Source organism: Myodes glareolus, chromosome 14 (assembly GCF_982192425.1).
Source record: "Myodes glareolus chromosome 14, mMyoGla1.1, whole genome shotgun sequence".
Taxonomy (NCBI): domain Eukaryota; kingdom Metazoa; phylum Chordata; class Mammalia; order Rodentia; family Cricetidae; genus Myodes; species Myodes glareolus.
Window position 1 is genome coordinate 5,821,709 of NC_142039.1, and position 13,759 is coordinate 5,835,467.

The window sequence follows — 13,759 nt, forward strand, 5'->3', positions numbered from 1 at the left end:
AAGCCATGGAGAGGCACGACTTACCTGCTTGGTTCCATGGCTTGCACAGCCCACTTTCTTGTAGAACCCAAGACAAGCAACTCAGGGATGGTACCACCCACCATGGACTGGGCCCTCCCCCATTCATAACAAAATAAGAAAATACATTACAGATGGATCTCATAGAGGCATTTTCTCAACAGAGGCTCCTTCCTCTGATGATTCTAGCTTGTGTCAAGTTGACATACAAAACCAGCCTGTACAATTTGTTATTAGTGATTTGATTGCAATGACCAAGACATTGGTTTAAAACAAACAAACAAACAAATAAAAAAGGCTGGAAAGTTAGTTTCTTTGGTTCAGAACACAAGTATAGATATATCAAAAACCTATTATACAGGCAATAAATTTCAATTTAGAACACTGAATTGGAACTAAACAATAGGATATAATATAAGTCTAACTTAACTAACAGCTTATCCATTAAAAGAAGGAGTTGATACCTTATGAAAATGCTGGAAGACCACTCAAGTGTGTTTCTAAAACACCATGTCTATATGGAGCAACTTGTAGACAACAAGAGAAAACCAGCACAGCACAAGGAAAATATAAGCTCTGAGAAGCTAGACTAAGAGATACTCAGTGGAAATTCTCTACAGTCTCCCAGTCCTGTTCATGGCATCCCTTCCTTGCAGAGGATCAAATGTCAACATTTTTGATAAACACCACAAAATACTAAGACCTCTTTATTTTAAAAGTACACCCAGCCTTTTCAAATGTTTGGGTGTGTTGTACTTTATTCACAAGACCTGAATCTGACTATGGTGCTCGGAACTCATGAAAATGCAGGGCATGGTTGTGTGCACTTGTAATTCAGCATTGGGAAGATGCTCACTGGCCAGCCTATCTTGCCTAACTGGTGAGCTCCGGGCCAACGTGGTGAACGGAAATGGAAGTATTCCTGAGAAGACAGGCAGTGTTGCTCTGGCCTCCACATCCTCTCTGTCTCCGTCTCCCTCTGTCTCTCCCCTCTCCCGTCCTCCCTACCCAGCTCCCCCCTCTCAAAAATATCTAAAGCTCTTGATTTTCAAGTGCTGTAAGCCCATCATGTATGAGTAGCTGTGGAGGAGGAATGATCAAGCGCATTACACTCTACTTGGTTTTCTCACAGGAAAGGAGTGAGACAGATACCTTAATTCGGGGTGCATGTTGGGGTTGGTTTCAAGTGTTTTCCGTTGCTGTTGCAAATTCCCACCCTAACGCCAAAAGCTAGAGAAAGAGAAGTGTTGCCCTTTTGACAGAATGCAACTTGTGTCTTTTCCGTTCATGTAAATGGTAAAACTCCTAAGGTACTGTGAAAAAAAAAATGCGGCAAAGTCTGGAAACTACATTTCCCATCCCTCCCTTCCAGAGTGTCAGGTTTCCTACTTTAAAATAGAGCATCCCTGCCTGGGTCTTCTGCTAAAAATAACATGGAATGTTGCAGTTATAATGGTTTTAGCACAAATAAATTATCAAAATAGATTCACTTCTAAGATGAATAAAGAACCGAGTGGCTTTGCAGCACTCTGCTAGCGGAAAAGCCACGCCAAGGACTCAGGGCTGCAGGGACCTCCTTATTTTATCATTTCTATCAGGTCACCATTCCACCATGAGTTCAAGATCTCTTCATAGAAGTGACGCTCAGTAGAATTTGGGGAGTATATGATTCTGAACTCATTCAGCTCACTTGTGTATTATGGAAGGCTTAGTTATTTCTAGGCAGCTCAGATATTCCAGAATTACCAACACTTATTCTAAAAGAAGCAAGCCTGGGGGTATAGTTCAGTGTAGGAAAGTACTACTAATGACTCAAGAGAGAATATCAGGACTGGACAGGAAGCTCAATTCTTTAATGAGGAATTTAACCCTAATAAATCAACAGCATTTCTGCTATGGAAACACTTAGGCAAATCAGAAAATTTCCTTCTCTGAGGGAAATTTAATATTTTTGTTTATGAAGACTTTATTAACAATACCAACTTTTAAATTTATTTTTAATGTTTTTGAATTTTATGCATAAGTACTGCATGTATATAATTTTTACCCTTGCCTCTCCCTTCTCTAACTCCACCCACTTCTCCCTCTCAAATTCAAATTCATAAGTTCTTCTCTACTTATGGGCTCTCCCTCCCTCCCCCGTTTCTCTCTCTCTCTCTCTCTCTCTCTCTCTCTCTCTCTCTCTCTCACACACACACACACACACACACACACACACGTGCATACACACGTGCATACACACACACATCCCAGCCAAGACCATTTAGTATTGTTCCTGTCTATTTAGGGCTGGCCACTAGCCACTGGAGGACATGTCACGGGCTCATTCTTGGAGAAGACTGAGAATTGCCTGTAGCTCTTCAACCCCGGTAGAGCCTTGTGAGTTGTCCATCCCCCCACCCCCCATCCCCCAAGCACTGGCTGATCACCTGGCACCACTGTGCAGTTTAACATTTTTTTTTTAATTCTCTCCAGTTTGGCTTAAGAGAAATACTACCTAAAGCCCAAGTGAGTGGGGAAAAACAGAAATCAGGTTACTATAAACATATTTTCAGGAGAACATCTAGACCCAAAAGTTTGTGCTGCTGTGACTTCTTAAAAGAATAAAATGCTGTTCAATCAATGGCTTCATTGTGTGCTTATATATTTGTCTAAGAACTTGTGGCATCTTATTGCACGGTCAAAACACATAAATAGGGTGAGCAAACAAGGAGACCTCTGCTTCTGTTTCAGATTACCTCTTGTTTCAGAACACCAGTGAGTAAACTGGTGTCAGACACTTCCGGAGTTTTTAAAGTGTTCAATAAAAAAGAAATAAAGTAGAAATTTTCAAACAAAGAAGCTAGGGCCTGGGGTCATACCTCAGTTGGTAAAGTGTAATCAGGAAAACCCAAGTTCACTGTCCCTACCCCCAGACCCAGGTCAAACACTGAATGTGGTGGTAAGTTCCAGGCCAGTGAGAAACCCTGCCTCCAAAAACAAAGTGAATGAAGGCTGAGGAATGACTCCCGAGTTTGACTTCTGGCTGTCATAGGCACACATACATACATGTATGCACATTTGCCTACACATACAGCTCTGCACTCATGAACATACATACACACATATACAAACTAACAAGCAAATAAACACAACTTAAAAAAAAATAACAACTCAAAGTGACTCACGTGGATTGGATCCAGAATTTTGACTGCTGCTTTCTGACCATTTTTCTTATTCAGGACTTTAAAAACCTTCCCGTATGTTCCTTTGCCGATGGTTTCGGTGATTTCCCATGTATCCGAAGGATCGGGAAAGTTATCAAAGATGATTGTTTTTCCAGTTAACGGAAGCATCTCCGAGGTTTGTCACTGGAGAGAAATGGTACAGTTCCACCTATGTCTGTCCAGAAGTGCGAGGAGGCAGGCATAAGCTGGTGGGAAATTATATAACACTTTCACCAGAATCATAAAAAGTGTGCAGCAGTAATCAAATATACTTCAGAGTCAGAGGAGGTTTAATTTCTACCTTGTGAGCAGGCTAATGAGTTTAATAATGTTTTGTTTGCAGGACTTAATTTCTACATTTACTATTGTTTTATATTTATTCATTAATATTTTTAACATAAAAATGACCATTTCTTACCACTTTGATGTCCTTTCAACTAACTTCTTTATACTTGGGGATTATAAGAAAATGAATTACTTTAGAATAAACCCAGATGATAGAAAAAATTGCTTTGTAAGTGATCAGGGTCCTCTTATTGCTTTTATAGTGATGTTTTCTTTCCATATTCTAAGAGGTCCATTAAAATCAACCCATCACCTCCTTGGCCTCGTCTCTTATTTCCTCCTTCCACACCAAATGCAGCTACTCTTCGCTCCTCAGATTGTTTCTTTCATTCTTAACTCCAACCCTGAACCATCTGTGAGGTGCCGCACTTCCAAAGGCGACCCCTCTGCTCTCCAATAGCACTCTGCATCGCTTTTGGTCATCACTACCTCGCATCATTTTAGCTCGTGGTGCCACTGTATTATTTCCAATCTGCTTGTTTGAAGGAATATGGCCAATCTGAACACTTATTAATGTCAAAATAAAAAGAAGACACCCTCAGAATTTCTAGTATGTTTTTCATGATTTTTAATTATGCATACAAAAGCATATTCTTGCCGATGTTAAATTTGATTAAAGCTTAGATACACATAGAACCATCTACTTATAAATACACCGACTTTCAGTCGGGGGGAACTACCTGAGAGAATCAACTTAAAGGAGAAAAGAGTGATTTGGGCTCATGGTTTCAGAAATTTCAGTCATCACAATAGGGAGGACATGACAGGGTGGAAATGTTCATGGTGAACAGGAAACAGAGAAATGGAGTTCAGAAAGAAACTGAGGCAAGCTATATCACCCCCAAAGACATTTCCTCAATAACCTACTTTCTCCAACTAGACCCAGCCCCTACATCCCATCACACTGTCAGTCCGTCATGGCATTAGAAACCCACTTCTTAGGTCTCTTCTCATCCCTGGGAAGTCTTCACACTCATGGATGTGCTGATTCATCAACTCTCAAGCCATCTTAGCTCACTCAAACTGCTCACAAAAACGATCACAACAGATGTAGTAATACTCCGTAATATGCACATGGAATTTACTTGTTAGGCCACACTAATGACTTTCAATTTCTTCATATCACCAGTCTACACATTCTTTACTTCCTTTAAGCCTGCTGGCCCTCCTGTCTTCACTGCCTAGTCATTTAGTCCTTCTCAGAACAGACCTGATGACTTACAGAATCACTAATCTTTTCCATGTTTTAAACACACACACACACACACACAGACACACACAATCCTATAGGGAAAATCATCAACTCTGGGTAATCTTTGAATCTTCTTATGTCTGTGCATTTAAGTTAACCCCCCCCCCCCCCACAGCAATCTTGACCCCAGCATGCCCACATGCAGAGATCGACAGTGCCTAACTTCTCCTGCACTCACCTAGTGAGCAAAGTCCCCTCCTCCAGGGGTCACTTCTACAAACCACATCTTTTCCTGCCCTCCTCCCAAACTGTTCCATTTGCTACCCACTGCCTTCTGGACCACCTCACAATGGACGCCTTCACACCATTAATTTAAAAATAAAATCCTTAGTGTTCTCCTTCAAAAATTACAGACTAATCTACGTCTAACACAGTGCATTCATTCTTCACCGCGGTAGCTTCTGTTTGCCATTAACAGGTTCCTTCTTACCCTTTAGCTCTCAGCTGAACCAGGCGCTCCTTAAAAGGGCATTCCCAAAGTTGTCCTTCCCTCTTCTGTGTTACTCTTCTGTGTGGGCTATATGAGCTTCCCTACCTCTATTACTTTTGTTACTGCATCCATAAACCCCAGAACAAAGGCTAGCATGTGATAAATAGCCCGCAAACATTGGCTAAATGAGCAAGTGTTTGCTAATCGGTTAATTCTGACAGTAGAGACCTCATCTATCTCACTGAATTCTAAATTAAATAATGTTTAACTATGTGCCTGTCACACAGTAGATTTTAAAACACAAGGTTCTTGAATGAATGAATAAATAAATAATAGTTCTTAAAAAACCCTTTTCATGAAAGATGGGGAAAATAAGGATTATAGAGAACCAAAAGGAATATGGAAATCTAAATCGTCATATCCTGATTAACTACACTAAGGGGCACATCATCTCATAAATGGTTATGAATACCTGATAAAAATTACATCACTACACAAAAAGATGTTTCTGAATGGTGCTTGGAATACTCAATCTTTATGAAATTTGTGCCTTTGATCTAAGATGCAAAGAGGTAAATCAATGATAATCATCCTCTTTAATGACTTCATAATCAGTGGCAAAGTAACTACTTGCATCTCTGCTCTTGAGTCATGCAAATAAGCATTTATGTCATGCATATAATGTAATGTTAGACAAAGAGATCAATTAGATCATGTTAAAAGTCTGAAACAGGAGTTTTCAACCAGAAGAAATAGTCATTAAATGGAATGCTTGTTTCCACATAGTAGTATTATTGAATACAACTATTGTTTCTGAGATAGTAACTATTAAGAATTAACTGTTGAGTTTTCAACTACAGGCATAAAATCAAGAACACACAAATATAAACACAATATTATACATACATAATACATTTTAATATATGCTTTTACCATACTTCTAAAATTGTACTTTAAAAGTGACATTTTTAAAATGTGAATTCATTATTCAACCGATTTACTATATATTAAACTTTTGGATATTTTTACCAAGATAGAATATCCCAATTCAATAAAAAAAGTATGTTACTAAGTATGGGAGGACCTTAATATTCACCTCAACAACTGTTTTCTCTCTTTTTTTCTATAGTAGCTCTTCACTTGGCTAGGCCCTGATAAAATAACTGAGCTTCCATGAAGGAGGCTGTCCTGCAGAGGGCTCATTCTTTTATGACCTTCAGCTCATATGTCAGCCACTGCCTTCACAATAACCAAGTACTACTACCATGGGCATCTTATTTAAAATCTCAGCCCACCCTCCTCTTCTACCCCATTGTTCTCCTGGTCCATATTCATGCACTGTTTAGAATCCCCTAACACATATCACAGGTTCCTATTATTATATCTTATTGTTCTATTCATTCTTTATCAAAACAGGCGCCCCACACCCCAGAGGCCTTTTCATTTTAGATCTTCTGAAACTCAAACTGCTGTCAAATTTATTCTAATGGAATAAATTCAATTTATTATACCCGAGGTTGACTTTGAACTCCTGATCTTGCCACCTCTACCTCCCAAGGGCTGGAATCAGGTGTGTGTCACCATGCATGGCTTAAGGGCTGAAACTTTTGTCTACTTCATCTACTGATAGTCCAAAGACTTTAAAACTATGACTAACTGGAAGAAAATACTCTATGTGTGGAAAGGCATTTGACAAAACTCAGGCATTTAAGACAACAACACTACAGACTGGGCATAGAGGGGAAACCTCCCTATTATAATACAGGCATAAAAATAAAAAAGACCACAGGCAACACCGTAATTAATGAAGAAAGATTAAAAATTCCCTAAAGTAAGGAAGAAGATAAGGATGGGCAATTTTACCATTTTTATTAAATGTATTAATCCGTGGCCAGACAAATCAGGCAAGAAAAAAGAAACAGTGGGTCTTTAAACTGAAAATAAGGAGTTAAATTACTTTTATGCACAGATGACTCACCAAAAACCCTGAACACACATGTACACTCCCCTCTACAGGAATTGATGAATTTGGCAAAATTAAAGGATACAAAATCAAGATTCAAAAAATTTCCTACTAATAAGTACAACCTTCCTCTCTCAAAAATAAGAAAGCTATTCACTTACAATAGCTATAAATGTAACAATAAAATACTTACAGAAGTAAGACATACACACTAAAATCTACAAAACATTGCTGAAAAGTAGAAAGATATCTCATGTTGTCAAATTGAAAGACAATATTAATAACATGTCAATATTACATAAAGAGATGAATAAATTCATTGAAATTGCTGTTTGAAAAGAATTAGCAAAAGACCACTTCCTAAAATTCCTATGAAATCCCAAAAGTCCACAATTCATTTAGAAAAGAGCAACATTTGTTGCAGGTCTCATGTTATGAGTCTTTTTTCTAAATTTTTTTTCTTTTATTTTTTTTAAAAAAGAAAACAAACTTTCTTTTTTTCATTTTACATACCAATTCCAGTTCCCATTCCCTCCCCTCCCCCTTTTGACTCTTGATCTCAAAATTTACTAGAAGCTACATTATTCACATCAGTACATTGCTATTTTAAGGACATTTATTTGGCTTAATGTAATGAAATGAGAGAGAGCTGAGAAATAGCCCCACAACTACTAGATTTCTGTAAAGATTGCCAAGACCTTAAAATGCGAAAAGAACAACAAATGCCATTGGAGAAACTGCTCCAATGATAAAAAGTAAAAGGTTGCTCACAGGTAAAAGAATGAAGTTGGATGCTTGTCTGACACCATGTGCGCAAGGCTACTCAGATGGATTAAAGAGCGAAACCTATCAAACTCTGAGTGCTTATATAGGTGAACAATGCAGGGCATCGCATTCGACAGTGGTTACCCGAGCATGACACAAACTCCCGGCAACAAAAGGAAAAGCGGAGAAAATGGCCTTGAGGCGAATAAAGACCTTATATGTATGAAAGGACACTATTACCCCAAGAAAAGACACTCTTGAATGGGAAAATTTGTAAATTATAAATAGTTAAGGAGATATAATCCTGTGTAGATGAATAACTCATAACTCAAACAAAAGCTGAGCAAAAGAATTAGAGAACTATTTCTCTGAATAAGAAATAAAAATGGTTTATGTGTACATGACCATGCTCAGTGCCACTCACTGTCAGGGACTGCAAGTCAGGGAGCTACAGTGATGTGTTACTGCTGCACACTTGCAAGAATATTATTAAAACAAAACACAAAACTGAAAGTGTTGTCCAGGTTGTCACAACACTGGAGCTTGTATGCATTGCTCATGGGAACATAGAAAAGTACAACCATGATAAATATATATATCAGTTCCTCAAAAATTAAACACAGAACTTCTATATGATCCAACAACTCTATATCTTAACATTATAAAAGAAATAAAGAACATGTCTCAAAAAGATATCTATACATGTATATTGCAATAATATTATTCCCAGTAGCCAAAGGCATAGTCACTCAAGGTCCATCAGTGTGTGAATGTAAACAGAATATTATAAGTCCCTACAATGATGTGTTCCACAGTATCAAAAAGGAAACACATTCTGACACATTACAACCTGTATGAACATCCAAGATATTCTAAGTAAAATAAACCATTCACAAAAGGACACATCATATAATCTCTCTCATATGGGGTGCCCACAACAGACAGAACATGGCCACAAAACCATCTTTCAAGATTAGACACAGCATACTTTTTTTTTCGCCAAAAAAAGTAAGTTTAGCAGCAGTTACCTCTGAGAAGGGTCACTTTTGAAGGATATACTTGAAGAATGATCATAATCCCATCAGAAAGGACTAAATTACCAAAACCAGCAAATAAATTATGAAGTGTGTGGTATTACTAACTCCACCCACAGAAATCAAGGCAGGTCACACTAAACAACACCTAACAGTGATAATCAAAAGCAAGGGGTGATCGGATTTAAAATGTTCTTGGTTCCTTCCTCATCTCATCTGGGAGGCAGTTAGAATTAACTGCTTCAGACCTTAAAACACACATGTATATAAAACACTTACGTTAAGCACTAGAACCTCAAAAAATATCATATATAACTTTCCAAAATATAAGAATGAAAATGTATTTTAAAAATTTGTTCAAGGGGCTAGGAATGTAGTTCAATAGGCAGAGTACTTGCCTAGCATGCATAAAACTCCGTGTTCAGGCTATAATGCTGCATAGCAGGGCACAGTGGGGCACACCTGAAATCTCAGAGCTTAGGAGTTGGTAGCAGATGGGTTGTAGGTTCAAGATCATCTTCAGCCAAATAGAGATATTAATTTAAAAATCTCAGGGGCAGAGAATAAAGAAAATATTTTTAAAAAACAGAAACATAAAGAATAAAACAACTCACTGGGAATATTTGTAAATATAGCAATAATTACAATAATTGTTCAAGGATCAAACTCATCTGTGAAAAGACAAAAATCAGCAATTACAAACTATGTGCAAGAGATCCAGATATAGACCACAGAGAAAAATAGTGGAAGAAAGGCAATTGTGCCACAAACACTAAATTAAGCAAAGTGGCAAAGATTTCTTGATATCAGATAAAGTCTACTTTAGGGAAAACCATACATCAAAGGTAAAAAGAATCTCTACACAATTGAAGACTTAAACCACCAAGAAAATTTTAGAAAGCTTTAGCAGAATTCTAAAATAATAGAACAAGAAAGAAATAAAGGGAACTGGTAAATTCATAAACCTACTAGGATATTTTAATTCTCTTTAGTGCTTTAGTATTAAAAGGATAAAAATAAGAAAAATATTTAAATCGCATAATTAATGAGAGAATTCAATGGGTATATTGGAATATATAGGGAAAATACTCTAGAAAAATCAATACATTTTATGAGCACTTATAATTGCAGTAGAATTAGATCAGAAACCAGCAACCAAAACAACATTAGAAAATAAAAAACTGGATTCTATGAGGTCATTACTAAGCAATTCAAGAACCAAAGAAAAATGAAATGAATATATCCAGACAGATTTAGATCTAGGGAATAATGGAAATGCTTCTTATCAGAGCTTATAAAATACAGCTGTTCAACAGTATGCAGAGGGAAATACAGTCAAAGATTTTAGATAATCACACCACACAGCTGCAAACTAAAGTCAAAGAGAATAAAGTAGGAAAAAATGTGAAAAAATCAAGGAAAGATTAAGACTAGAAGACTGACAAATATGATAGTTATTCAAAGATATTTTTAAAATGGAACAGATCTCTGTCAAGACTGATCATGGGGAAAATACCTATAAAGATCTGGTAAATAATTTTAAGGATAAACACACCACATAAGAGAAATTAAAAAGATAAATTCACACATTGTCCATACCTAGCTAAAATATTAAGTGGGCAGTGTCCTAGAAAAACTATAAAAGCAAATGATCAGAAGTATTTGTATTAATGGGGCCTTGATACTTCATACAAGCACTGAACTGTTACTTTATACAACCTGAGGTGAAAAAAATCAATCCAAAACAGCACCTTCTCCCAAGTTTCTCATAATATTCTTTGTTGTTCTTTGAGACACAGTCTTGCTACATAGCTCAGGCTGGGAACCCTGAGGTCCTCTTGCTTCAACCTTCCAAGCTCTGTGTCTCTGGGGACAACACATCTTCATACATGGTTTCTTATGGTAACTTCTATCTAATGACCACAACTTTATCTATGGCAGGATCTAGAACCAAAGTACAGGGATAATCACTTTGTAATTTAACAAAAATGCATTTTTCTTCCTAATATAATGCAAACGTCAATTAACTTTTCAAAGCACTTGCAAAGCACACTCTCAGTGAAAATGCAAATTTCTCCACAACATAGAACACACTAAGAACATAGACGGCTTAGAGTTTAGTCTGAATACCACAATCCTCACATGTGTAGATACTGGCTTTACCTTTTCTGAGGCACAGGGTCTGAAGACCCTTCCCTTTATACACCTACTTCTGCCAGACTGCAAGACTGCGTTGTGTCGTTTCAGACTACACTCAGAAGGAAATCCTGCCTGTGATGGATGACGCCCACTGGAATGGTAGCAGATCATCCATTCTTATCTGTCTCTGGAGAGTAGGCAGAATACTCTTAACATAGAAACCACAGCATTTTATTTTCCTACTCAAATCCCCCAGAATCCCACATTCTCACAACATCCTCCAGATCATGAATAATCTGGGTATGCCTGGCTTTCCTAAACTCACTTTTGTGTTCTTCCCCACATTCTTCCAACTTGGACTCATTTGCACCTGAGAGGTCAAGGAACACCCTCTTCTGCCTCAGGATTAACTGTTGCCGTAGTCTAGATATCCCTAAGCCTGTGCAAGATTGATCTAAACTCCCGTAAGTAGTCACCACCAGAACTAGGCAACTGCAAATGCAGTGTCTCTGAATCTAGCTTTTCTTATTCATCACTCTCTTGGTGTGACTATGAAAGAAATATGTCTTTGAAGACAATAAACTTGCAAAAAAATTGAGTTGCCACATAAAATACCAGGCTGAATCCCCAAACAAATTTGGAGTTACTCGTCTCATACAGAAAATAGACTCGGGTGTCTCTGTGGAGACTTTCATTCCAGCCTTCTGTCCACATAGACAATAAGGCAGTTTAAAACAAATTCAGTACAGTTATGGCCTGAAAACACCAGCGCTCCCCTTTCACCCCCCTCAGATTACTTTATAATGTTTTGTAGAGAAATGGGGAGATCTATGAGTAAGATTCTTTAGATGAGTTCTGTACTCTACCATCAGTTTTCTCCCTTTTTAATAACAGAGGTGAAAGCCCTTATTTGCAATAAATGCTGATGAAATGGGAGATGGGGTTGATGGAGGGAATGTGGGGGAGAGGTAGCTAGAATTGAGGGACATTTGAGGGGTGGTACTGAAACCTAGTGCAATGGAAACTTCCTAAAATATATGAAGGCAATTCTAATGAAGTCTTCAAATAAAGAGGGAGACAGAGACCCAACTGACCATCTCTTGTCACCAAATGAAGCTTCCAGTACTGGGATTGGGTTTTATCCAATTGAGTTATTGATCAAAGTGATCCCAAGGAAATCTCCAAACACCCCAGGCATTTGACAAAATAATAGGTTTCTCTCTACAAATGAACAGCAAGGCCTCACTGCTGAAGACAACACCCACACACATCATTGAGCATGGAGTTGTGGGGCTAGTGACTACATAGAGCCTTCACCCCCCCCCCCCCCATTTTCTTGTGTCTTTGGTAAAGAAGGTACTTTTTAGGATACTAAAGAAAAATGTAAACACTAGCCAAGCCAAAAAACATTTGTTCTACAATCTGTCCTACCTGCAAAATATACTGCGGCAAAGGTGACACAAAGCTCATGGGAGCAACCAACCAATGTCCGATTTGATTTAAGGTCTGCTCCATGACGTGGAACCTATACCCAACAATGCTTGGGTGATCAAGAATCAGAGACTAGATAACCCAGAGGCCTAGGGTAAAACCAAATCCTAGTGGTGTAAAAAAAGAAATAATAAAAATTACTCCTAATGATATTCTGTTATACTCTTAGATCAGTGTTCTATCAGCTATCATCAGAGAAGCTTCCCCCTGTAAATGATATAAACAAATACAGACACCAGCTAAACATTAGACCGAGACCTTGGAACATACATCTCTAAATCCCTTGCCTCAGAACTCCATCAAATCCCTTGCCTCAGAGCTCAGGGAACCTCACAGAGGAAGAGGCAGAAAGAGTGTAAGGGCCAGAGGGCATGGAGGTCACTGGGAGAACAGGCCCTCTAAATCATATGATCATATGAATACACTGAGAATGAAGCAGCATGTACAGCATCTGCACCAGTCTACATCACATCCTCTGTGCCTAGATCATGGCTTTCAGTTTAGCATTGTTTTGGAACTCCTGGGTGTGAACGAATGGGTCTCTGATTCTATGCCTTCTCTTAGGGATCTTTTACTTCTGTTGGTTTGCCTTGTTCAACTTCGATGGGATGTTTTTGTTTTATCTTATTATATTTCATTTTACTAAAAAATAAAATAAATTTTAAAAGAAATGTGGAAATCAGAATGTAGGTATTAAAATAGAACTACTACATGACTCAGTTAAAAAAAAAAATTCCTGGGTGCTGGACATGGTGGCACAGGCCTTTACTTCCAGCATCTGGGAGACAGAGGCAAACAGATCTCTGCGAGTTCAAGGCCAACCTGGATTACATAGTAAACCATAGTAAGTAAATAAATACATACATACACAATTACATAAATAAAAATTGAAACAGCAACAAAAACTCCTGCATATGTTCCTGAAGGATTCTAAGTCAACATATCACAGATATGCTAGCATGTCCGTGTTTACTTTTGCACTATTCACAGTAGCCAAGATATGTAACCATTCCTGCAATTAGCCTATCAAGAGGTGAATGGATAAACAAATTGTGGTGCCTATAAACATGGTATTTTACTCAGGTATAAAGAAGAATGATGTTATAACATTGGCAG

General features: G+C 37.9%; 1 protein-coding gene across 1 annotated transcript in view; it reads right to left on the reverse strand.

Annotated features, from left to right (window-relative positions):
* Myo3a (myosin IIIA) overlaps positions 1-3,353 on the reverse strand; it is a 170,784-nt gene extending 167,431 nt beyond the window's left edge. The window contains exon 1 of the mRNA XM_087896675.1: positions 3,186-3,353. Coding sequence (XP_087752801.1) covers positions 3,186-3,353 — 168 coding nt within the window. The remainder of the gene's footprint in view (positions 1-3,185) is intronic.
* Between the last annotated feature and the right edge of the window lie 10,406 nt (positions 3,354-13,759).